Below are 25,624 nucleotides of genomic sequence, written 5' to 3'. Positions count from 1 at the left end.
CTCGCGCACGAGCGCGCTTGCGCAATACCGCGCGCGGCGCGTGTTCGGGGGGTGGGGGCGATGAGCGTCCTGCTCCCCAACATGGCGGACTTCGACACCATCTACGAGCTGGAGGAGGAGGACGAGGAGGAAGAGGAGGCGGCGGCGGACCAAGAGGAGCTGACGGAGGCCTCCCGGACTGTGGTGAGGAGTCAGGAGCTGCCGCGGCCCCGGGACGCGCCCGACCCCGTGGCTGTGAGGGGCGCCGGGCAGATCACCGTGTAAGGACCCTCGGAGGGGGCGAAGGCGGCGGGGGAGGCAGGGAGGGAGGCGTGCCTCTGGGCGCGTGCAGAGGGCGGCGGGGGGGGGGGCGTTGGGTGGAAGGGGGAGGGTCCCTTGGCCATGTGCAGAGCGCCGGGACCCTCAGAGAACCCGCGGACCCCCCCCCCCTTTTATTTAGGGGTGAGATGAACTGCATGAATCCCAGGGTTCCTGAGCGTGTGCAGAGTGCCTCTTTCGCCGAAACGGCTGTTTTGGGTGTTCCAGGGACCCTCGGGGAGGGAGTTCATCCTGACAGACAATGACCAGCTTTTTTTAATTTTAATTTGCATTTATTTATTTATTATTTTTATTTATTTGGTTTTTTTTAAATTTCATTCTTCAAAGGGACAAAGCCCCCTCTCACACATTTCTGATTCTCTGGATGAGTTCACAATATTTAGTTAGTTAGTTAGTTTGATTTTAATGTCGCCCAATCCCGAAGGATTCAGGGCGGCTTACAGCAATATAACATTACAATATAGAATTACAACAGCAATAAAAAGAAGTCAAAGAAAAAAGAATCTAATTACTTTATATGAAAATATAAAGAGATCAAAGAAGAGCAAGAGAAGCATTTTTTTAAAAACAACAACCAGCCAATATAAAAGGATGGAGAAAGCCATCCTAAAGATAGCAATAAAATTCAGAGGCCCCGCTAACCATAACTTTGCAATGCAATGATATGTCGCCCTCGACTTTCAATAGTTTGTTTAGTGACCAAAGTTATGACATCACTAAAAAGAGATTGATGGCTTTTTTTTCACAGGACTATAACAGCATCCTCACCACCATCACATGATCCAAATGTAGCTGCTTGGCAACTGACTTATATTTAGTATGGTTGCGGTGTCCTGGGTCACGTGGTCCCTTTTTGTGACCTGACAAGCAATGGGGAAGCCAGATTCACTTAACAACCGTGTGACTTAACTTTCAGGCACACTTTGTTGGACAAAGGTCTCAGCAGCAGATGTTTTGGCCTCAATTGTGGTCGCAAGACAAGGACTAGCTGGACTTGCTTTGCGGAGCACCTATGGGAAGAAGCCCTGGGCTGAAAGGAGCCCAGAGCCTTCCTTGGGGGGTAGCCCCTTCTCTCATTTAGGGCATTTTTGCCCTTTGGGATGTCTGATAGGATGGGGAGAGACCCGGCCATTGCTTCCCCCTGGAAAGCCCTTGGGGGGGGGCTATGGGGCAAAGAGGCAGGCAGCCCCCAACTCTTCTCCAGTCTTTGCAGGGCTGTACCCCCTCCCCTTCCCCTTGCCTCAGATATTTGGGCTTGAGGTTGATGCTGCACTGCAGGCAAAGAGGGCACAATTTTAATATTATCTCTATTGAACAAAAAATAAAACCAGAACCAGATGAAGAGATCTGTAAAAGGGGCTGGAGCAACATAGGAGCAGGAAGAGACGTTGGATGTGCTTGCTGCCTTGAATTATTTGCAAAAAAATAAAAATAAAGGCGCAGTACGAATAAAGGAATGAATAAAGGAGGGTGTGACATTGCCAAGGCTTGAATGATACTTACAATTCAAAAGTTGTGGACGCCGTCCAAACTCTGAATCTGGGACATGATAGAAAGTGATCCTAAAGTGGCCATTTGAAAAACATTGGTAGCTCTCTGACTGTTTATGTTCGCTTTTAATTATGAGAGGAAACCCATTTGCTTTTCAAGTGTAATCACATGCATTTAAGTGTGTTAAATGCAATTGTTTGTTACAATATCTATTTTTACATCTTGCCCCACTTTCTATAAAGCAAATAATTTTAAAATGTCCTTTTGTTATATGCATTTACATTTTCCTCAGAATTTAAAAACATTATTTTAATTCTTTATTAAATGTTAAAGGCTTTGTTTAAATTTTAAACTCCCTAGACATCATTATTTGTCATTTTATACTTATGTCATTATCCATTCAAAGATTATTGTCTTGGAAATAATTGGAAATACGGTGATTGGAATGTTAGCTTATTATTTGTATCAAATGGGATGTTTTAAAATTATTCACTTGATATTCTTTTTATAATGTTCTATTACTGAACTCATTCTTTTTAAGAGGAGATTTGCTTTCTCTTATTAAGATGTTTGCTTTTTTTCTTCATTAAGTATTTGAATTTTTGTTCTTAAATGGCATTTATATTAAGAGATGAAAGGAAGTAGTATTTTGATCTGATAGTTCTTCACTGGTCATTGACCTCTCTGTCTTCTTTTTTTTAAAAAAGAACTATTTATATAGAGAGTGAACTTTCTGTGTACTTTAAAAAACCTTACCCAGAATTCCTTGCCTCTGAATTTATGATTTCCATTTCTTACCTCCCTTTCTGTGGGGTACAATATATTCTACATTTTATCTGCAACTTCCTCAATTGTTGACAGTGTCCTCCCCATATTATATTATTGTTTTAGTTCTTGAGCCCTCTGAACAGATCACTCTGTCCCACACTTGATTGAAACACTGCATTCTTTGCCAGTATTTCTCGGTGTCACCAATCCTTGGCGTTTGACCATACATACTGTTTGAAGTCTGTAGATTCATCTCTCCACAGCCCAGTTCTAGATCACGGCTTGAAACAGCAATGAAAAGTCTAATTACAAATATGGAACTTTATCTGTCTCTTCATATTGCATAAAACAACTTTGTGATAAGCTAAAAAGGACAATGTCATATAGATGTGAGCAGAATATTTGAACCATATTTAAACTGCTTATGTATTAACAAAACTACTCAAGGAAAAAAATCTGTATGCCAAGGTATATTGAGGAAAGTTTTCTCTTTCATGACCCTCCTCCTAGAAGAGTATAAATGAAACCAGACAGTTATCGTTTTGGGGCTCATCTACAGTTCTAATAACTTTATAGTCCCTTTCTCCCCCCCCCCCCCCAATAATTCACCAAGTGAATTTGGTTAATGCTAATGTAATCCTTAGCATCAAATGAGCAGATTCTAGTAGTGTAATAGACTCTAACATACAATTAACATCTTTAGCGGGAAATAATGTAGATAAACAATGAGTTGTGCAGCTAGATAGGAAAGACCAGTTTTCTAAAGGAACAGTTCTGTTAAAAATAATGTTTTATACAACTTTCCTTCAGCTCTGTTGTTAAGCAAAATAGAATGAAGAGAAACCCCACATTGTTTCAATCTGTGTACTGCAAGTCTCATTGGAATTTTACATATTTACATATTGTTAACTAATAAGTCCATGGAGAGGGGCGGCAGACAAATCCAATAAATAAACAAACAAACAAATAAATAAATAATGCAGGATTCGTAAAGGTGTTTTTAGAAGCAAATTGAGAGGGGTTTTTTTTTGGATGGGATAGAAAAGGTTGATATCAAGGTGGCTGCATAACTGTACAAATGCTTCATTTATATCCTGCCTTTATTACTATTACAACAACAAAGTGGCAAGTATATCAAATATTCCTTCCTCCTATTTTCTCCATAACAACAACTCTGTGAGATGAGTTGGGCTGAAAGAGAGAGAGAGATTGGCCCATTGTCACCAAGCTGGCTTTCATGCCTAAGGTGGGACTAGAACCCATGGTCTCCTGGTTTCTAACCTTAACCACTAGGTGAAACTGACTCATTTTTTGGTGTACTTTTCAAAACATTATGTTGGAATAGAATTTGAATTTTTCTTTTGCTTGAAACCCCGGTATCTTCTACTTGTTTGTTTGTTTAGTTGGTTGGTCCCTTCTAGATGTATATGATCCAGACGGAAAAGGGTAATCCTTTCCAATCAGTTAAACTTGGTTTTCAAATTCTGGCTCTTAATTTTTAGCAGTGGCTGTTTCTCCAGGTATAAAAAGTGTCATTTTTTAATGTCAAAACTCTATCTACATTCAGCTCAATCCTTGATAGAGTCTAACATGGTTACTCATTGGCTCCCATTGTTTATTTATTGATGAATCTATTACCTGCTTCAATTAAGACAGTGTTTCTCAATTATTTTCCCCAGGAAGTAAACATTTTGCGCCCACCACTAACTCTGTCGCGATTGTAAATAGTCCCCAAATTGTGCCCCACTGTGAGACGTGTGCCCTACCTCGGTGTTTTTCAACCAGTGTGCCGTGGCACACTAGTGTGCCGTGAAACATGGTCTGGTGTGCCGTGAAGAAGGAAGCTCAGGTTCCAGTCTCGCAACTTTTTGCTGAGAGAGCGAGAGAGAGAGAAAGAAAGCAAGAGAGAGAGAGAAAGAGAGAGAAAGAAAGCAAGAGAGAAAGAGAGAGAAAAAGAGAGTGAGAGAGAGAAAGCAAGAGAGAGAAAGAAAAGAGAAACAGAGAAAGCAAGAGTGATAGAGAGAGAAAGCAAGAGAGAGAGAAAGCAAGAGAGAGAGAGAGAAAAGGAGAGGGAGAGAGAAATGAGCAAAAAGGGGAGGAAAAAAGAGAAATGAGAAAATGATTGAGACAGAGAATGAGAGGAAAGAGAGAGAAGTGACTCTTAATTTAAAGCATATGATAAAAAGCACCCAAAGAATAAGAGAGAAACCCCCCCAACCCTCACCTGTTTTTGGAAATGGTTCAAGAGTGTGTATACACACACAAGGGTGGGGAGGAGACGGATGGAAAAGGAGAGGAGAGTGTCTTAGGGTGTCATTTTGTGTCATTTTGGTTGGTGGTGTGCCCCAGGATTTTAAAATGTAAAAAGTGTGCCACGGCTCAAAAAAGGTTGAAAATCACTGCCCTACCTGACTCTTGAACCGATACCTCCGTCGCATCCCTCGGCATTGTGTCCAGGGCAGCCCGTTCTAAAAGAAAAGGTCTCACGAGTTCAATCAAACTTCTCAAATTCACAAGACGTTTTCTTTTAGAATGGGCTGCCCTGGACCCAATGCTGAGGAACGCGACGGAGGTACCGGTTCAAGAGTCAGGGCGCGTGTCCTACTCTCTGTGGCAAAAAAAGGGGCACATTTCCTGGGGTGATCACACACACACACACACCCAGGAGGACGCACCCTGCTATTTGAAAAGCACTGAATTAAGGTAACACAAGACGGGGTACAAAAACAACAATCTCACCTGATGCAATGAACAATAAACTACAATAATACCTGAGAGCAGAGAGTCTATACATACTTTCATCCAAAATCAAAACTAATATATTTCTGACCCTGGAAGTCAACAGCACTGAAGTCCCAGTGGTCAGCAGATGGAAACTGCCTCTGCTCCCAGGAGCTTTTCCAGATGTGGGAAACCCCAATGGAGAACGCCGGTTTTGGGATGGAGTCGGTCAGTTTAATGAAAGGACGACCAGGGCAGACATGATAGCAGTGTTCCAGTATCTCAGGGGTTGCCACAAAGAAGAAGGAGTCAACCTATTCTTCAAAGCACCTGAGGGTAGAACAAGAAGCAATGGGTGGAAGCTGAACAAGGAGAGAAGAAACTTAGAACTACGGAGACATTTTCTGACAGTCAGAACGGTTGATCAGTGGAACAGCTTGCCTCCAGAAGTTGTGAATGTCCCAACACTGGAAGTTTTTAAGAGGATGTTGGACAACCATCTGTCTGAAGTAGTGTAGGGTTCACTGCCTAAGAGGGGGTTGGACTAGAAGACCTCCAAGGTCCTTTCCAACTCTTGTTCTTGTTGTTGTTGTTGTTGTTGTTGTTGTTGTTGTTATTATTATTATTATTATTATTATTATTATTATTATTATTACACCTCCCAATTGATGGGCCCTTCAGTAGACATTCTCGGTGGCCTTGGGTTTGCATGTGTTTTGTGTAGACTCTTACCTTTAATGAGGAGACCCCCCAGATGTAATGGTATCTTTTTTTAGAAGTTGAGTCAATGATGATTTCTTTTTATTATATATTTTAAATTTTTTGGGGGTGCAGTGGTTAGAATGCAGCATTGCAGGCTAACTCTGCTCACTGCCAGGAGTTCAGTCCTGATTGGCTGAAGGTTGATTCAGCCTTGGTCGGTAAAATGAAGTAGATAAAATGAGGACCCAGTTTGTTGGGGGCAATATGCCAATTCTGTAAAACTGCTTAGAAAAGGCTGTAAAGCACTATGAAGTGGTCCAAGTGCTATTGCTATAAATGTTAGTTTGTGTCATCAGAAAACTTGGGATAGTAGACTGAGTGAAAACAGGCCTCAAGTCATTTAAGATTTTACAATCAACTACTAGTTTTTCTTTTTAAAATGTGGGTTTTGGAATGAGAAAACAGTTACAATTTCATTGCCAAATAATTACTATTGTATAGTCTTCGGAGAGGGGCGGCATACAAATCTAAGTAATAAATAAATAAATAAATAAATAAATTATATTAAGTTTTTAATTGCTGGAGCAGCACTTCAGCTTTGTTTATAGAACACTTTATGTTTTAACTTTAGCTAACTGTTCGACTTCTTTTACTGTTCTGTATTTATTTTTATTGTACTTATATAATTGTTGTAATCCGCCCTGAGTCCTTCGGGATTGGGCGGCATAGAAGTCGAATAACTAACTAACTAAATAAATAAATAAATAAATAAATAAACAAGCACACATTACACACAATAAGCTATAAGAATACAGTATTGGACAATAAGTACTGTATCTAAATGCCTTGTTTAATGGAGATCCTAAATAGATATTATAGGGTGGTCAAACATTTTCACAGGCTTATTTATAGGATGCATTCCCAAGACTACATTTGCATCCTTTTAAGTGTATTTGGATGGTCTGGTAGCTCACTCATTTGGAATTAATGGGTTTTGCTTGTCAAGGAAACTTGACATTGAAGCTGGTTTTCAAGGCTGCCTCCAGAGACTATGGTACAAAAATAGACCATTTCCCTACTGAATTGATTATGTAAAAATTTCCATTCCCTCAACTTGCATTTGTTGAGTAAAATGGAAATAAATCTACTTAAATAGATCTTTCTATTGTGATGCTTCAGTGCTAAAACATTCACTTTCCAGTCATTCACTTTTAGTGATAGTTTCTTGAATTGTCACTAAATATTACCATACTTTTAAAGGAGCAACAATTAATTTACATTGTATGTGCCAAGTTTGTTTAAAATGCTACCCAAAGGGTGGCTATTAGTTTAATGTGTGTGCTGTCAATAATATAATCACAATAGCACTTTAGACTTATATATCACCTCATAGTGCTTTCCAGCTCTCTCTAAGCCAGTGGTTCTCAACCTTGGGGTCGGGACCCCTTTGGGGGTCGAATGACCATTTCACAGGGGTCGCCTAAGACCACAGGAAAAGACAAATTTCCAATGGTGTTAGGGACTAAAGCTTCTATTCTGGCATCTGGGAACATATTTTTACAATCCAACCAATCAGGCATTTACAGGGGGGTGTCCCTCTGAGCTGTTGCAAATCAGCTTAAAGATCTGTTGGAAGAATTGGCGCTAAACTTATAGTTGGGGGTCACCACAAGATGAGGAACTATATTAAGGGGTCGCGGCATTAGAAATGTTGAGAACCACTGCTCTAAGCGGTTTACAGAATCAGCCTCTTGCTCCCAAAAACCTGGATCCTCATTTTACCAACCTGGGAAGGATGGAAGGCTGAGTCAACCTGGAGCCTGGTGAGATTTGAACTGCTGAACTACAGCTGGCAGTCAGCTGAAGGAGCCTGCAGTGCTGCACTCTAAACACTGCACCACCTCGGCTCTGTATAGTATACAGTGTTCCCTCGCTTTTCGCGGGAGATGCATTCCAAGACCGCCCGCGAAAGTTGAATTTCCGCGAAGTAGAGATGCGGAAGTAAATACACTATTTTTGGCTATGGATAGTATCACAAGCCTTCCCTTATCACTTTAAACTCCTAAATTGCAATTTCCCATTCCCTTAGCAACCATTCAGATTATTACTCACCATGTTTATTTATTAAAGTTTATTAAAAAAAATATTTATTAAAGGCAGACGAAAGTTTGGCGATGACATATGACGTCATCGGGTGGGAAAAACCGTGGTATAGGGAAAACCCCCGCAAAGTATTTTTTAATTAATATTTTTGAAAAACCGTGGTATAGACTTTCCACGAAGTTTGAACCCGCGAAAATCGAGGGAACACTGTAATGCAATGTTTGTCATAATTAATCTTGGCAAGTATGTATGGGATTATGACTGCTTTATAATTAATGGGTTTCTTTTAATACGGGGTTTTATAGTTTTGGTTTATATTCAACTTCTTTTTATTATTCTGTATCTATTTGTATTTCTATTTATATTATTATTATTGTAAGCCGTCCTGAGTTCTTCAGGATTGGGTGGCATAGAAGTCAAATAAATAAATAAGTAAGTAAGTAAGTCTGAGAAAAGTTAAACATTCCTATAGGAGGCTCTGATATAGCAGAGCAGTGCAGTAAGGCTAAAATGATACCAACCCCAATCATTTAAAAAATATTCCCTCTCCTTTTCCAATTTCTACACCATTGAATTGAAAGAAAGAATGATGTAGAAAGTTGAACACATTTTAAATTGGTTTCTTTGTTTCTGCTGGAGCTCTAAAGAAAATTTTGGGAATTTAATGCTACGCACCAAACAAGACAAAGGGTAATATCACTTATTATGGAGAAAATTAAAATCTATTTAACTTGAAAGACATATTCAGCTTGGAGCTTGTTTTCAATGTTGTTGCTTGAGTTTGAATTTTACCATGTTTAGATTAGGCTGCCATTATTCTGAAAAATTCTTATTGGTCATTTGGGAGATACATTTTGGGTGATTCGGGGTGACGAATTTGTGGTGGGTGAGGCATCCCCCCCCCCAGATTGTTATGTGTGGTGGGACTGGTCTCTTGGCATCACGTGACTTTCGTTGTCAACGACAATTTATTGTATTGATAATGACAATAAAGATATTTATATTTAGAAGCTAGGCACTGAAATCATAATTTCCCTATACTGTACATAGAAACAGAGAAGATTGACGTCAGAAAAAGACCTCATGGTCCATCTAGTCTGCCCTTATACTATTTCCTGTATTTTATCTTAGAATGGATATATGTTTATCCCAGGCATGTTTAAATTCAATTACTGTGGATTGGCCAACCACGTCTGCTGGAAGTTTGTTCCAAATATCTACTACTCTTTCAGATTATACAGATAATCCTCAATATACAACTGTTTGTTCAGTGATTGTTCAAAGTCAAGGGTCATGTGATCAACATTTTTAACCTTCCCCAAAAGCTTCTGACAAGTAAAGTCAATGGGGACAGCCAGATTCACTTTATGACCACACTATTCACTTAACAACTGCAGTGATTCACTTTACAACTATGGCATTAAAAGGTTTAAAATAGGGCAAAACAACTGTCTCATTTAGCAACAGAAATGTTGGGCTGAATTGGGGCCATTGGTTGAGGACTACCAGTTACAGCTAGTTTTAGGGGTGCATAGGGCCAAAGTTCATAATAAGCAATAAAGGGCATGAACTACTACTGTACTTATTTAATATGTCATCGGTTCCAGGTTCTTCCCTAATATTAGTGGAACATATTGTTTTCTGAAGCTAACAGGTTATCAGTTTCCAATTATAAAAGATCCTTCAGGTTGGCAAGGGGCAATGCTTTGACCTCTTTGCTTCTGATTGGGAACTTTAGAAAAAAAATCTGTATTGTATATTACTTTGTACCAATAAAGGAGAATATTTGTAGTTCATATTTGCAGATTCAGGTGGTTGAATCAATCAAGCATGTCCTCCTACGTTTTGTATTTTATAATGCTACCGTACATGGCACTCAGCATCCTATTGAGTCCTCCCAGGGTTAATAGACAATACTGCAAATTACTGTATTGGTTAGTCTCTTTTCATTGTGAAGCCAAAATACATTTGTATTGTGGAGATTATGTTTTGGGTAATGTGTATACCTCAAAATATCTACAGCAGGTCTTTCAGTCTTTTCTCTAAGTGAAAAATGAATCTGTGGATATATAATATGTTTTGTCTGTATGGTTCTTTAACCTTAGCTCAAAGCTTGCAAAGTCAAAATGATCCTGCTTTGGGATCCTATCCTGCAAGGTTTCTTATTTTCCCTATGACCTTCATCACTGTTACTAACTTGTAGAAAAAATGTCAGAAGATGAAGTGTGTATTAAAACGTTCTTGATGAATAGTTTATGTCATAATTTACAAACTTTATTTGAATTCCTACAAAGATCTGTTGAGACTTGATTAATTTGATGGAGTTTATTCAGACCTTAGGAAGGAGAAACATGCATTTCTATTTATCTTGGCAATTTTTAAGACAACTTGCTAATAACAAGAGACATACATGTTTCTTGCTTTGATTACTTCTTGATATATAATAAATTAGTTGAATGAAGTATAAAACCATAGCAAATTATAATCTTGAAAATGCATAATAGATATAACAAAAATTGTAAACATTTTATAGGTTCAGTGGAAATACTTTTTGTTCTTTGTTTTTTCAAGGTTTGGCTTGAGCAACAGGTTTGACACAGAATTTCCCTCTGTTCTGACAGGGAAGGTAAGTTGGAATTGCCTTGATCCTAAACTTTCTTGTCACCTTGTTGCATGTATCAAGGAATGCTCTTGAGATGATCCATAGTGACCACAAACAGATGTAATCTAAGATATGCCCACTGAATTCTGTGGATTCAAAAAAATATATACTCAAGAGCAGCTTTCGTGTAGATCTGCATTCATTCTGATAGGCTCAAGATCTGTTTCTTTTCCTCACCTCCAAACACATGAGTTTTCCTTTCTTCAGTTTAAGAGTTTCCCCATGAGTAGAACATGTTCAAAAAGGAGGGTTTAGAACATTGTACATAGTTCAAGTCTTCTGACAAATATTAAACCGCCTTCTGCTGCACGAATCCCGGCGACCAGTTAGGTCCCACAGAGTGGGCCTTCTCCGGGTCCCGTCAACTAAACAATGTCGTTTGGCGGGGCCCAGGGGAAGAGCCTTCTCGGTGGCGCCCCCGGCCCTCTGGAACCAACTCCCCCCGGAGATTAGAATTGCCCCCACCCTCCTCGCCTTTCGTAAGCTCCTTAAAACCTACCTCTGCTGTCAGGCATGGGGGAACTGAGATACTCTTTCCCCCTAGGCCTTTACAATTTATGCATGGTATGTTTGTTTGTTTGTTTGTAGGTAATACAGTGATACCTCGTCTTACAAACGCCTCGTCATACAAACTTTTCAAGATACAAACCCGGGGTTTAAGATTTTTTTGCCTCGTCTTACAAACTACTTTCACCTTACAAACCCACCGCCACTGCTGGGATTTCCCAGCAAGGGGAGTCTCAGTAAAATTGCAGCAACACAAAAACACAGAGGTCCGGAGGTGGGGTTTCGAGGACGGCGGTGTTTTTGCGATGCTGCGATTTCACTGATGCTCCCTTTGCTGGGAAACCCCACCTCTGGACTTCCATTGCCAGCAAAGCGCTCGTTTTTGCAATGCTGGGATTCTCCTGCTGGGATTCCCCTGCAGCATTGCAAAAACACAGAAGCCAGAGGTGGGGTTTCCCATGGAGGGGAGCCTCAGGGGAATCCCAGCAGCACAAAAACGAGCGCTTCGGCTGGCAAAAGGGGTGAATTTTGGGCTTGCACGCATTAATCGCTTTTCCGTTGATTCCTATGGGAAACATTGTTTCGTCTTACAAACTTTTCACCTTAAGAACCTCGTCCTGGAACAAATTAAGTTTGTAAGACAAGGTATCACTGAATTGGTTTTAAAATAAGGGTTTTTTAGTTGTTTTAGTATTGGATTTACATGCTTTTTTTTATTATTGTTGTTAGCCGTCCGAGTCTACGGAGAGGGGCGGCATACAAATCCAATGAATGAATGGATGGATGGTTGGGTAGTCTAAGACAGTGTTTCCCAACCTTGGCAACTTGAAGATATCTGGACTTCAACTCCCAGAATTCCCCAGCCAGCATTTGCTGGCTGGGGAATTCTGGGAGTTGAAGTCCAAATATCTTCAAGTTGCCAAGGTTGGGAAACACTGGTCTAGGATATGCATTGCCTTTGCTCACTTCAGTATCTCTCTGTATCTCTCTCTCTCTCCCTCTCTTTCTCTCTCTCTCTCACACACACACACACACTTTAGTCTCCATTTGGCTGTCAGATCACTTCCTTGTCAGTATAGACTCATAGCTATTTTCTGTGACAGCATCTCTAATAGAGGTAGCTAGGTTGTGTTCATTCAATGTGACAACCAAGATGGGAGGTACGCTGCCAGATTGATTGGATTTATCTTGAAAGAGCATTTTAGAAACGTTGGCTGGAACGTATGTGATGGGTGTGCTTCCTTATGCCAAGTGAAGCATCGATTAGTGGGCAGTGACATCATCCCCAAAGACTACATAAAGATTCCCCCACATTATACAGGCGGTCCTCGATTTATGACAACTAAGGCCAGATTTCCTGTTGCTATGCGAGACATTGGTTAAGTGAGTTTGCCACAATTGTTAAGTGAATCACCACAGTTGTTAAATTGGTAACAAGGTTGTTAAATGATCTGGCTTCCCCACTGACTTTGCATGTCAAAATACAGCAAAAGGCGACTATGTGACCCTGGGACTCTGCAAACGTCATAAATATGAGCTAGTTTTGAAGAGTCTGAATGTTGATCACATGACCATGAGGTTGCTGCAATGATTATAAGTAATAGAAACAGTCATAAATCACTTTTTCCAGTGCCGTTGTAACGTAAAACGGTCACTAAACAAACTGTTGTAAGTCGAAGACTACCTGTACTCTAAAACATCTCCATTAGTCAGAAAACAACACTTCGTTTCCAAAGTCTGGCAAAAGTTACCCAGAAATCCCGCTGTATAGAGCGCTGGTGAGACCACATTTGGAATAATACTGTGTTCAGTTCTGGAGACCTCACCTACAAAAAGATATGGATAAAATTGAATGGGTCCAAAGACGGGCTACAAAAATGATGGACGGTCTTAAGCATAAAACTGATCAGGAAAGACTTCATGAACTCAATCTGTATAGTCTGGAGGACAGAAGGGAAAGGGGGGGGGGGACATGATCGAAACATTTAAATACGTTCAAGGGTTAAATAAGGTTCAGGAGGGAAGTGTTTTTAATAAGAAAGTGAAGACAAGAACAAGGGGGCACAATCTGAGGTGAGTTGGGGGAAAGATCAGAAGCAACGTGAGAAAATATTTGACTGAAAGAGTAGTAGATGCTTGGAACAAACCTCCAGCAAACATGGTTGGTAAATCCACAGTCACTGAATTGAAACATGCCTGGGATAAACATAGATCCATCCTAGGATGAAATACAGGAAAGAGCATAAAGGCAGACTAGATGGACCAGGAGGTCTTTTTGTGCTGTCAATCTTCTATGGTTCTATGAAATTAGAATGTGGCATAAACTGATTGAGGGTAGAGTGAGGTTTCTTTCTATTTTTAATCTTGTAAAAACTAGGTTAGAGATAGCGAAGTTTGAGCATTTCTCTTTGTAGCATCTGTTCTGCTTGGCAACCACTCTTCCTGGCCAGGCATTTTGATGCAACATTAAAAATAGTTCAGTGGTGGCAGCTATGCTGAGCATATTATAGCATTGTTTAAAGAACCCATTTCAGGCAAGGACTCAACTGATTGTCAGTTGTCTTACTCAGAGAGGATAAGTAACTTAAGCTCTTCATATCTGAAAGTATTTCCTTCTCTCCAGTGAGAATCCAACTGAATTAAGTCAATCATTCTCAAGTGAAAGCCCAAATTATAGTATAACCATGCTTTTGTCTCTGCATATCAGAATGCTGGTTATTTTTCTATTACTGTAGGTGGTGATAATATGTCAAAGATGTGAACAGAAATTTAAGTCAAACTCTTTCTCTGAAAGTAATATGTGGCTTTTTCATCTGAAGCATATCACAGAGTTTGAAAAATAAAATACCTCATTTCAATCTTCAGCTTTAGGGAATTCTCACATTCCAAATTCCCCTAACCCTTTTCTGTTCATTTAATTATTTTAATAGCACTGTAAGCTTTCAGCACTGATGATCTAGCTTAGAGTTGTCTGCTCACACAACTCATCTTTTGTGTGTGTTTGGTGTGTGTGTGTGCGTTTCTTATTGATAAAAATGTTAAGCTTTCAATATGGTGTTAAATGGGACTTCCATAGTTTTGTCACCTGGTGTTGTTTAGTCCTCCTTAAGGGGCAAAAATCCAGCTTCCTGCTCTGATCTTGAAACAATACAGATTTTAGTGAGCAATGCAGGGAAGTGCAAGCCATAAAACCTCCCTTTGGTATTATGATTCAGCAGGAGGTGTGATGGAGAGGGCGGTGATCACCACGGTCAAAGAAAGCAGAGCAGGCCTGCTGGCTTTTGGGCCATCACTTCCTCTCTTGCTGGCCGTTGTAAAACATTATGACCCTTCCGTCCGCCCTCCGTCCCTTTTATGGCTGGTTGGCAAAAAAAGGAACTCTTCTTTAGAATGCAGGCCTGCTGTTCTCCCAGAGCTCTCCTGGTTTGCTTGCTTTTTTAAAAAAAGAACAATAGCATTTTTATTTACGGCATCACAGGATGCTTAAAATTTTGTTTGATTTCCCCAACAAAAAAAACCCCATAGCATTTTTTTTTGCAAGTCGGAATAGCTATAGTTCCCTTTACTAATTTGGAATGCAGCCTTTATCATTTCTGAAATTCTTTCAGCACAAAATGTGTGTGCAGAGTGTGCACAAAATGGCTGTTAATATGGATAGATCATGATGGAGCCTCTTCATAGCTGCATTCTGACAAGCTTTAGAGCAGTGTTTCCCAACCTTGGCAATTTGAAGATATTTGGACTTCAACTCCCAGAATTCCCCAGCCAGCGAATGCATTGGCTGCCAATCAGTTTCTGGTCACAATTCAAAGTGTTGGTCATGACCTTTAAAGCCCTGCATGGCATTGGACCAGATTACCTCCGGAACCGCCTGCTACCGCACGAATCCCAGCGACCGATAAGGTCCCACAGAGTTGGCCTTCTCCGGGTCCCGTCGACTAAGCAATGTCGTTTGGCAGGCCCCAGGGGAAGAGCCTTCTCTGTGCCGGCCCTGGCCCTCTGGAACCAACTCCCCCCGGAGATTAGAACTGCCCCCACCCTCCCTGTTTTTGTTAAACTACTCAAGACTCACTTATACCGCCAGGCATGGGGGAGTTGAGAGATTCATTCCCCCTAGGCCATTACAATTTATGCATGGTATGTTTGTTTGTGTGTATGTTTGGTTTTAGTATTGGATTGTTTAGTTGTTTTAGTATTGGATTGTTACATGCTGTTTTCATCATTGTTGTTAGCCGCCCCGAGTCTACAGGGAGGGGTGGCATACAAATCCAATAAAAAAAATAAATAATAATAATAATAATAATAATAATAATAATAATAATAATAATAATAATATATTTAGATATGGAACAGGTTCCACTTCTGGATGTGGCGTCACCACTGGTCCTTTTTTCCCCCCTTTGCAGGTTGCCCCTGAAGAATTCAAGACCAGCATCAGCCATGTGAATGCGTGTTTAAGGAAAAACCTCCCCATCACTGTAAAATGGCTCCTCTGTGGATGTTTGTGCTGCTGCTGCACGCTCGGATGCAGCCTCTGGCCTGCCGTCTGTCTTAATAAAAGAGTGAGTGTGCCAGCCAGCCAGTGCAGCTCTTCCCTCTCTTTTAAGGGGCTTGTTAGTTGCCTGGGCAAAGATGGGTTTTCGGGGATGGGGGGCATGTGTCCTTGGGGAAGGGGGTCATAGAGAACAAGATATCCATCCTTCTCAGAAAGTCTCAGAAGCTGGGTGCGTGACTCTGGGATACTGAGCCAGGTCCCAAGCTATTGCAAGAGTTCATTCAGTGACTGTTTGTTTGTTTAATTTGTTTGTTTATTAAAAACATGTACAAGGTGGCAGGTATTGGTGTAAACATAAACATTAGCAAAGTAGGTACAGGTAAATAAGGACAAGGGACAGTGGGCACAATGGTGCGTTTATGCGCCAGACCTCTTAGGAATGGGGTGAGGTCGACGGTAGACAGTTTAAGGTTAAATATTTGGGGGTTGGAGGAAGAAACTACAGTCAGATAGTGGTTTCCAGGCATTGATCACTCTATTACTGAAGTTGTATTTTCTGCAATCAAGTCTGGAGCAGTTTACATGAAGTTTGTATTTATTGTAAGCTTGTGTGTTGTTGCGGTTGAAGCTGAAGTAGTTGTTGACAGGTAGGACATTGTAGCAGATAATTTTATATACTACGCTTAGGTCAGACCAAAAGCAGTGTAGTTTTAAATTGTCTAACCCCAAAATTTCAGGTCTGGTGGCATAAGGCATTCTGTTGTGAGCAGAGGAGTGGAGGACTCTTCTTGTGAAATATCTCTGGACTCTTTCAATTGTACTTATGTCTGATATGCAGTTCAGGTTCCAGACAGATGAGCTGTATTCGAGAATTTGTCTAGCAAATGTTTTGTATGCTCTGGTTAGTAGATTAATATTGCCAGAGAAGACGCTACGCAATATTAGATTAATAACTCTTAGTGCCTTTTTGGCAATGTTACAGTGGGCTCTGGCACTTAGGTCATTAGATACGAGTATTCCAAGGTCCTTGACAGAGTGAGGGTCATCTATAAGGTTGTGTCCTCCATGTTTGTATTTTTTGTTCTGATTCTTTTTGCCGATGTGTAAGACAGAGCATTTATTGGTTGAGATTTGAAGTTGCCAGTTGTCTGACCAGTCTGATACATGGTCAGGGTCTTTTTGAAGAGTAGCAGTATTGTCACTGGTGTTAAATAGTGTAACATGGTTACAACAGCACTGAAAAAAGTGACTTATGACCATTTTTCACACTTACAAACCATTGCAGTATCCTTGTGCTCACATGTTCAAAATTGGGAGGCTTGCCAATAAATATATCAAAATTGGGAAGCTTCAAAATCCATATGAATAAATATAATAAAAGCAAACAATATAGAGCAGAGACCCCCCCAACTCTTCAGGCCTTTGGCTGTTTGGAACAGGGCTGCAGAGGGGGCGAGTGAGCGTGTGCAGGTGCTTGGGCCTCCCCATTTGCGGGAGCAGTGGGCACGGTGGGTGGGCACGCATGCTTTCCTGCTGCTCAAGCGGAACCATCCGCTCTTCCCCACCACCCCCACCACCAGTCCACAAAGCCCCAAAGGTTAGAGGAGGACAACAGAGGGAAGATAAAATTGACATACCCCTAGCTGTTCCATTTCATGTATGATTTGTTTGGATTGTATGGCTGTTTTATTGTTTTATAATGGGTTTTTTATAATTGTTTTTAATATTAGATTTGTATTTCTGTATTATTTGTTGTGAGCCGCTCCAAGTCTTCGGAGAGGGGCGGCATACAAGTCTAATAAATAATAATAATAATAATAATAATAATAATAATAATAATAATAATAATAATTATTATTATTATTATTATTATTATTATTATTATTATTATTATTATTATTATTATTATAATAAAAATGGCCATCTCAAGAATTCAGTTTTACAACCTTGTGACTTATTTTTAATTTTTAAATACTCCATAGTTAGATAATTGTATTTATAATACACTTTAATTTCTTCCATTGTATTTTTCCCCAGCTTATGCTAAATGCTTAATGCATTTTTACCTGAAGTCTCTCAACTCTTTTATAAAATTGTGTATAATTCCAGCCAATGACAGCACTAATAAACTAATGCAATCTTGTTCTTTCCTAGACAAGAAGATCTATTCAGAAGTTGTTAGAATGGGAAAATAACAGATTATATCATAAGGTAATATAAGGAACAGTTGTCTCATTTACAGTAGGGAAGAATCTATTTCACAGTCAATTAATGAATATTCTGTATGGACTGGAAAATCACAGCTCTTTTGATTCATAATCCCGGAATTCCAGTGTGTGGGTATATTTGAGTGGTCATCTGGTTAACTAAAAGAAACAGAAAAGGTTTCTGCTGTTTTGATCCACTCATTTGCCAGATGTCTTAATTTTAAGGGATTGAAATCAGTTGCTTGTTCATACCACTCTGTGTTAGGGAGGTGAGTTGCCGAGCTGACTGACTGAAGTTTCCAATGCAGCTCTTGTGGAGACAGTGGGGCGGTGGTGGTTGGGGTTGGTTTCTTTCTAATTAATGTCTTTTAGATATGCAGCATTAGAATTCCATCATGCTTTGCTTGATAGGAATTGCACTCCACGCACCATACCTCAAGGGCAAACTGATTTAGAGGCTGAAATATTACATTTACAGTTAACCTAGAAATATCATGTGCTGCGCAAGAGATAATATAGGCGAATTTTAATAAATAAGTCAAAGGGACACAGAGGCTGTTGTTTGTTAAGATAATGTGGTACTGTATATATATTTTTTTTCTTTAAGCTTGGCTTGCATTGGAAGTTGAGTAAACGGAAATGTGAAACTAGCAATATGATGGAATATGTAAGTATTATTGAATTTATCACTATAGGTAGTCCTCAACTTACAACCGTTCATTTAGTGACCATTTGATGTTACAATGGCACTAAAAAGGTTTTATGATCATTTTTCACACTTACGACCACACATTTATGTATGCATGTATTACCATGTTTCTCCAAAAAGACAAGCCATCTTGAAAAGAAGCCATATCACATTTTTGAGCACATGCAATCAAATTAAGCCCCATGCACAACATTAGCCCTAATTAAGACACCCACACACACACCCTGGGTGCAGGGGGTGGGGCTTTTAAAGAGTGTGCAGAACAACTCTTGAGTTATCAAGGGCATGCACAGAGGAAAACATGGGATTCCAGCAGATATCCAGGAGATATGAGTAATTATTCAGTCATACAAAACACATACATTAAAGTGTATAAAATAGTGTTTTATATCAAACAGACAGAGCTTTACTGCATGAGTCACAGTGAAACAGAAAGAACAGAGAGAGCAGAGAAAAAGAGTCATGTTTTCTGACTCCCTCTTGTGGCCATTTGCAACACTATCTCTTAAAGCTATAGGACTTCAATACATACAAGCATTCATTGTTAGCTTGTTTATATATTACCAACCCAATTGTCTTGTACATAGAACTAACAGGGGTGGGGCACACAGGTTAAAAAAAATAAGCTAGGGTGGGGATGGGGTATATGTGGAGCTGCCCTACTTACCAGGCCTGACACACCCTGACACCTGCCTCGCCTTCTATGGCCACGTCTGCAGGCACTTGTCGCCACTCGCACATATAGCCCAGATGAGTCAATAATAAGAGCCCTCCAAAAAGAAGGCCTAGCTGTTTTTTTCAGGGGTCAAAAGAAAATAAGACCCAGCCTTCTTTTTGGAGAAACACGGTAGGATATGCCTAGAATAGCGCAGTCATTCATCTGAAAATGGAATCAACAGGTACATTAACCTATAAAATCAAAGCTAAGTTAGTATTATCTTCCCAGGTTTTAGTTGCATTCTACTCATATGCTTCCATTTACAGTACTCATGTTGTAGCACTTTAAGTACAGTAAGAAAAGATGTTTTTATTCTTTTATTTTAAGGAGGGAAGATTAAAAGTTGATTAAATTAATTTAAGAAAAAGAAAGAAAATCAAAGGGAAAGATAAAAATACAAGGAACACAAGTAATACAAAAATAGGTGGGGGAAAATCAAGAAATGACTTTCTTCTTTATAGCAATTATAGCTAAAATTTAAAATTTACCTCTTGCTTATGGTCATCTCTCTCTCCTTTCTATAATATAGAAACCGTAATAAGTTCATTTTTTTCTGTTACACACAGAAAGTTCAGATGGGTTTTCCAGTCAGCAATAAACATAGATATTGTGTTTTTGAAGCAATCAAATAATTCACTTTAGCCATCATAGCAGGTTTCATCATCTTCACCAACCTTTCCTCCATTGTGGATATCACCAAAACATTCCATCTTTGAGCATACAATAATTTCATGGCAGTTATTTATTTCCCACATAAATTTTAAATGCCTTTATACAAGCGGCCTTCTGTCTGCCACACAGTTCTTTGTTTACATGGTGACGATATACATTTGATTGACACATGCACAAGGAAACATGTAGGCATTCTGGATAATATCAAAAGTATCCCGAGTCCGCGGAGAGGGGCGGCATACAAATCTAAATAATAAATAAATAAATAAAAGTGCCAGCTGATTTTCTTTTGAATTTGTCTGCATTGTTGGTCAATGTTCTTTCTTATCTTGGTTTATTAAGATACAAAATGGTTTTTTTTTTCAGAATAAATATCCCTAAACTAGCTAGCATTATTTACTTCGGTTAAAATGTGTACTTATCCATTATACCTGATTTGAATCTTTATAGGCCAAATCACAGCCTGGTCTCAGAGGGTGTCTTGTGCAAGGCTCAAGCTTATAAAAAACAACAGTCTGTTTTCCATCTTTAAAGCATAAATGTCTTTTGGTTGAACTCACTTAGTCTCCTTTGCTTGTTTGCTGTTCCCTAAGTATTTTGGAATATGGAGAAGTGAATATCACCATGGCCCTGAAGGATATTGAAAGACCCATAACTTGTGTTTAGATTTGTGGATTTCAATAGTGACTTGTAATCAAAACATGTTGAAAAAAGTACTATAGCACTCTTGGATTCTGAATGGATGAGTCAAGATTTTCCTCACCACTTTTATGAAAATGTGCTCAGATCTCTTCTGTATCAAATTACTTGCTGCTTTTTATGTTTTTTTAAAAAAAGCTAAGTAACTTCGAATTGAATTAGAACATAGAATCACGGGGGCCGAAGGGACTCAGAGGTCTTCTAGCCCAATCCCCTGCCCAAGGCACAAACCCTTATTCCATCCCAGACAAATCGTTGCCAATCTTTTCTTGAAAACCTTCAGTGCCGGGAGGCAAGCTATTGATCCATTGATTAATGTTCTCACTATCAGAAAATTCCTCCAGTGGAATTGGTTCCACTATACCTGAGCTACACATTATTCACCAGACTCCCTTTGATAGCAATGTGGACATGCACAAAACGTCAGCAGATTGTCAAACAAGTTTAATCTTGCCTTTGGGGGGAGGTTTGCTCTTTTGATGATAGATAGGCTTTGTTCTTCCTCATTAAATAATATTAATGAGCTGAACTGTTAACCTGAACAAGGAAATATCTGTCCCAAGGTTTAATCCTGAGTTGTTGGTTCTACCTAGGGGAAAGTAAACCCATGGAAACCAAACAACTATCTAGAATCCAACCTTATCAAACTCTGTTAAGAGAAATCAAGCCCCTTTTTTCTAACATAATATGTACTGAATGACAATCTTGAATTTTCAATGTTTGGGGAGAAAATTTTGTTGTGGTTAGAATTTCCAAAGTTATAGGGGGGTTAATTTACCAAGATCCCAGGTGTAATTGCTGGTAAGAGGGAAAAAGACCCTTTTCTAAAATATCAATCTGGATAAAACAGATTGAGAGAGGTGAGCTGTTAATTAATGTATGAGCAGAGTAATCCTTTTTACCAAGATTGTGCACACACAGAAACGTTTAGATTGAGATCAGTTGTGAATAACTACTCAGCCACCCACAGATATACTAACTTGAATCAAAGTTTACTTTGAGAAATAACATATTCAGATAAACAGTCTAAAGTCATATACTTAATAAGTCAGAATAACAATCCAAATATTACCAAGTACATAGTACCAATTGTCTTTGTCATAATCAACAAAGATATCAAGCCTAAACACATTTTAGTTATAATACATGACTATAATACAGAGAGATTGCAGAGCTAACCTAACAGTGAGTAGCCAGACAAAAAGAAGCAGAGAGGGTGACTCAGAGAAATAAGATATAAACTCTAGCTCCCTCTTGTGGCAGTCTGCAACACATGCAGCCAATATATTGCCAACCCAACAGCTATGATCCTAACATGAGCCTCAATGTAGCCCAAGGCAACTCCACACTTTGGCCGCGTACCCCAGCTTCTAAAATTTCCTGACATTCACGGAAGAGCTGAATTGCTTAATGTGTCTTTTGTGTTTCTCCCTTTTTATAGGTGATACTCATAGAATTCCTACCAAAATACCCTATATTTCGACCCGACTGAGGAGCAGTATTACCTTTCATTGTTACCTATCACATCCTACCTGTAGTGCCTTGCAAGGGATATTGAAGAGAAGATTATCTACTTTGCTCTAATATTGTTTTTGAAAAAGTGTTCGCCAGTAGAGTATCCTCATTGCTGTGTTACTTTTTTTTTTTCAAAGAAAAAACCGTATGCACTTTCTAAAAAGGTTGCGATGCTAAGGCCCTCCCGAGGCATAATATACTTGATAAACATGGTCACCATGGAGATAATCTTATATCAGTGCTGCTTGTAGTCTTGTTCTGACATGCTGCCTTATTCATTTCCAAAACTCAGTCTTGCAAACACGCTCCCTGGATCGGTGCAACCCACCCGTGTTCTCCAGGTGGGCACCAAGAAGGGAGGAAAAATTGCATCTCCGGGCACTTTGAATTCTTGACAGGAATGATCAAGGTTAGCATACAGTAATTAATATCCTACGTATCTGTATTGAGGATCTTCTTTGTCCGAGATTGACCTAACGAACAGCCGTGCTCTCGTCTTTCATTGGCAAAGTTGCTCATTTTTCTTTCTCTTTGCTGGGGGTGGGAGGGGGTGGGAAGGGTTCAGTGTGTAAATATTACCTCATTGTATAATAATATAAAGTGTGGTATTACGGCAAGGTTTACGAATTGTGATGTAAAGCCAATGGCTTTGCATAGATTTGTTACAATTGATGTTGTGCGTATCTTTCAGATTGTACTGGCCACTTATGTGCCACACGGTGAAGCCATTGAGGGCTTTACAGATGCTACTGAAAGTTGGACTCAGGTACGGTTTGTTAAGCAAACATAAAGATGCATTGTAATTCTTGCTCCACGAAATTGCTAGTAAAAAAAAAATAATTAAAGATGTCATTCCTTGAATTGATATGTAACCCAAAGACTCCAAAGCCCATAAGAGCCCCTGGCTTCAGCACAGCAGGCCTCTAAACAATTCTGCCAGAAAACTGTCAGAAATTCAAAGGAAGTTGGGGGTCTGGCTTTGGGACCCGAACAATTGATGGGAGGTGATTTTTTTTTAAAGGCTTGGTGGCCTACATTTTCATGTTAGTCATCTGTGGTTTCTAACCATGGCAACTTGGGAGATGTGTGGAAGTCCACACGTCTTTAAGTTTCCAAGTTTGAGAAACACTGGATTAATCTGACGTTTAGATCATTTCCATGTCTCTGCTCTTAAAATATCACATATTTGTTTCAAATATGTCGGGCTGCATTCCTTTTAACATTCATAAAATTGGATCCAGTCCTGCCGTTTCACAAATGTAAAAGTACAGTATTACACCAAAATCTTCATGAAAGTATTTTCTGACATAGCAGGAAACTAAAACCTGCTCTCGAAGTCAGTATTTTGAGATCCTCCCGTTCTAAGGCTGTGTGCCAATAGTTTCTCATTTGGGTGCCTTTCCTGCTGTTTGGTTGTAATTAAGAGCTTATAGAAGTAAATGAGTTAGGATAGAGTTCCGGAAATCAAGAACCACAAAATTCATCTGATATACTGTACATCCGCTTGACTCATGTCCTCAGTTTAGATACTATAGTTCTTTCAGTCGGTGCTTTTTAATGATGATATAGCTTAAAATGTTAAGAGAACTGAGAATGTTTGTGATTTTAGTTGTTTGCATTTGCAAGCCCCATAACAAGCAAGTTTAGTCTGAGGGGTAGCAAGATTTCTGCATCCGAGCTCCAGTATAAACAAGCATCTTCTCATTCATTCAGCTGTTGTGGATGTTACAGGACATGTATCTTTCCTGCACATCAGATTGCCACAGGGTTGCCCATCATGATTAATGGGAAAACCTCTGCATCACAGAATACCCATGGAAACATCGTCTCAGAAACCTTGTTATAAAATCAACCCATTTGCCAGTTTACAAACTGGAGCATTGAATTGCCATTTTCTTCTCCAAAATCTCGTGTGAGACCTATAGAATAAATAAGAGTAAAAACAATCATCCATAGAACCTTTTGGCTGCATGCCTTGGATTGTAAGGCTTGGAGACCCATAAGAGAGTTGAAGAGCAACACAAACTTTCCTCAGACAGTATGACACAGGGCAAAGTTGAGCCTGTTATTTCACAAATAGTGTTAAAAATCTCACCGTGCTGAAAAAGTTACTCTAGCATGTGTTCCTTCTGTTGTGGTTACTGAGTTATGTTGTAATGTATACATACTCCAGTTACGTTGTTACTGAGGCAAGAGCTGCTTCATTTGAGTGTTACCCCCAGCAGACCCTCCTCGCCCTCATCCTAGCAAAGTCTCCTTTGGTAGGTCTTCAGCACTTTCTGAAAAAACCCTCTGCGCCTTCCAAGCCAGGGTTCGCTTGGAGAGTTTATGTCAATATTATTTTGAACGTTGTGCCAAGAAACATTATTATGGCTTTTTCGATCCTGTCAGTGTCTAAATGCAACACTTAATACCTCCTAATCCAGATGTAGGAATTATCCGTCTCCACCATGACCATCCTTCCCAGCATACTGGGTGGAAGCAGCTTCCGTAGGCATGAAGGGGACTGACTTCCAACTCAACTTTTCTTTTCTTTGTAGAATTAAACTGTAGTTTTTAAAAAATCCCCAATTTTTACACTCGGTAGAATTGAGGTCTCCGAACTTGGCAACTTTAAGACTTCCGGACTTCCCAGAATTATGGGAGTTGAAGTCCACAAGTTTTAAAACTTGCCAAGTTTGGGGACCTCTGCAGTAGAATCCCAGTCTTTGTTTGTTAAAGGGGCCATACTTGCACCTTTCCTCAGGTATGCAAGTGCCAAATAAGATGTGTCTAATGCAGTTTTTCCCAACCTTGGCAACTTGAAGATATTTGGACTTCAACTCCCAGAATTCCCCAGCCAGCGAATGCTGGCTGGGGAATTCTGGGAGTTGAAGTCCAAATATCTTCAAGTTGCCAAGGTTGGGAAACACTGGTCCATTGCAGCAAATGTGGCTCAGTGTTGTTGGTTAGTAATAAATGGTTCACATGTTGTGACATTTTTACTGTTTCCCCCCAAACTCTGTACTTTGGGCAAATCTAGTTCCAAAGGCCTTCCCAGTACTCATTGAGGGCTTTTGAAAGGAAGTGTAAATTCCCCACCCCGGCCCAGGATTCATCAGCAGTGGAAGATGGGAAATAAGTCCTTTCTCTTCACCCTAAGCTGCAAGAAGTGATGAAAAGCTGCTGTTTGTTCCTGTAGCTCTTGACATGTCATATCAAATGGTCTGGTATTCCGACAGTGTTCTGTGTTGATCGTGCATGTAGATTATATAAATATGTAAAAGCCTGTAAAATAGAGCAGCAGTTGCCTTAAAAGTAAATAACATCTGAGCCCAATTCTTGTTGAAGAGGCAAA

At 39.7% G+C, this 25,624-nt stretch overlaps 1 protein-coding gene across 1 annotated transcript; it reads left to right on the top strand.

Annotated features, from left to right (window-relative positions):
- On the top strand, positions 1–22,900 carry CHIC1 (cysteine rich hydrophobic domain 1). Its single transcript, XM_070759666.1, has 6 exons — positions 1–260; positions 10,675–10,729; positions 15,679–15,834; positions 17,922–17,978; positions 18,582–18,641; positions 22,214–22,900. Exons 1-6 carry the CDS (start codon positions 61–63, stop codon positions 22,262–22,264), a joined length of 579 nt encoding a protein of 192 aa, XP_070615767.1. The 5' UTR covers positions 1–60; the 3' UTR covers positions 22,265–22,900.
- Positions 22,901–25,624: the final 2,724 nt, after the last annotated feature.

This window comes from Erythrolamprus reginae, chromosome 8 (genome assembly GCF_031021105.1).
Source record: "Erythrolamprus reginae isolate rEryReg1 chromosome 8, rEryReg1.hap1, whole genome shotgun sequence".
Taxonomy (NCBI): domain Eukaryota; kingdom Metazoa; phylum Chordata; class Lepidosauria; order Squamata; family Dipsadidae; genus Erythrolamprus; species Erythrolamprus reginae.
Note: the sequence above shows the minus strand (reverse complement) of the source record. Positions and strands in the feature narration are given on the sequence as shown.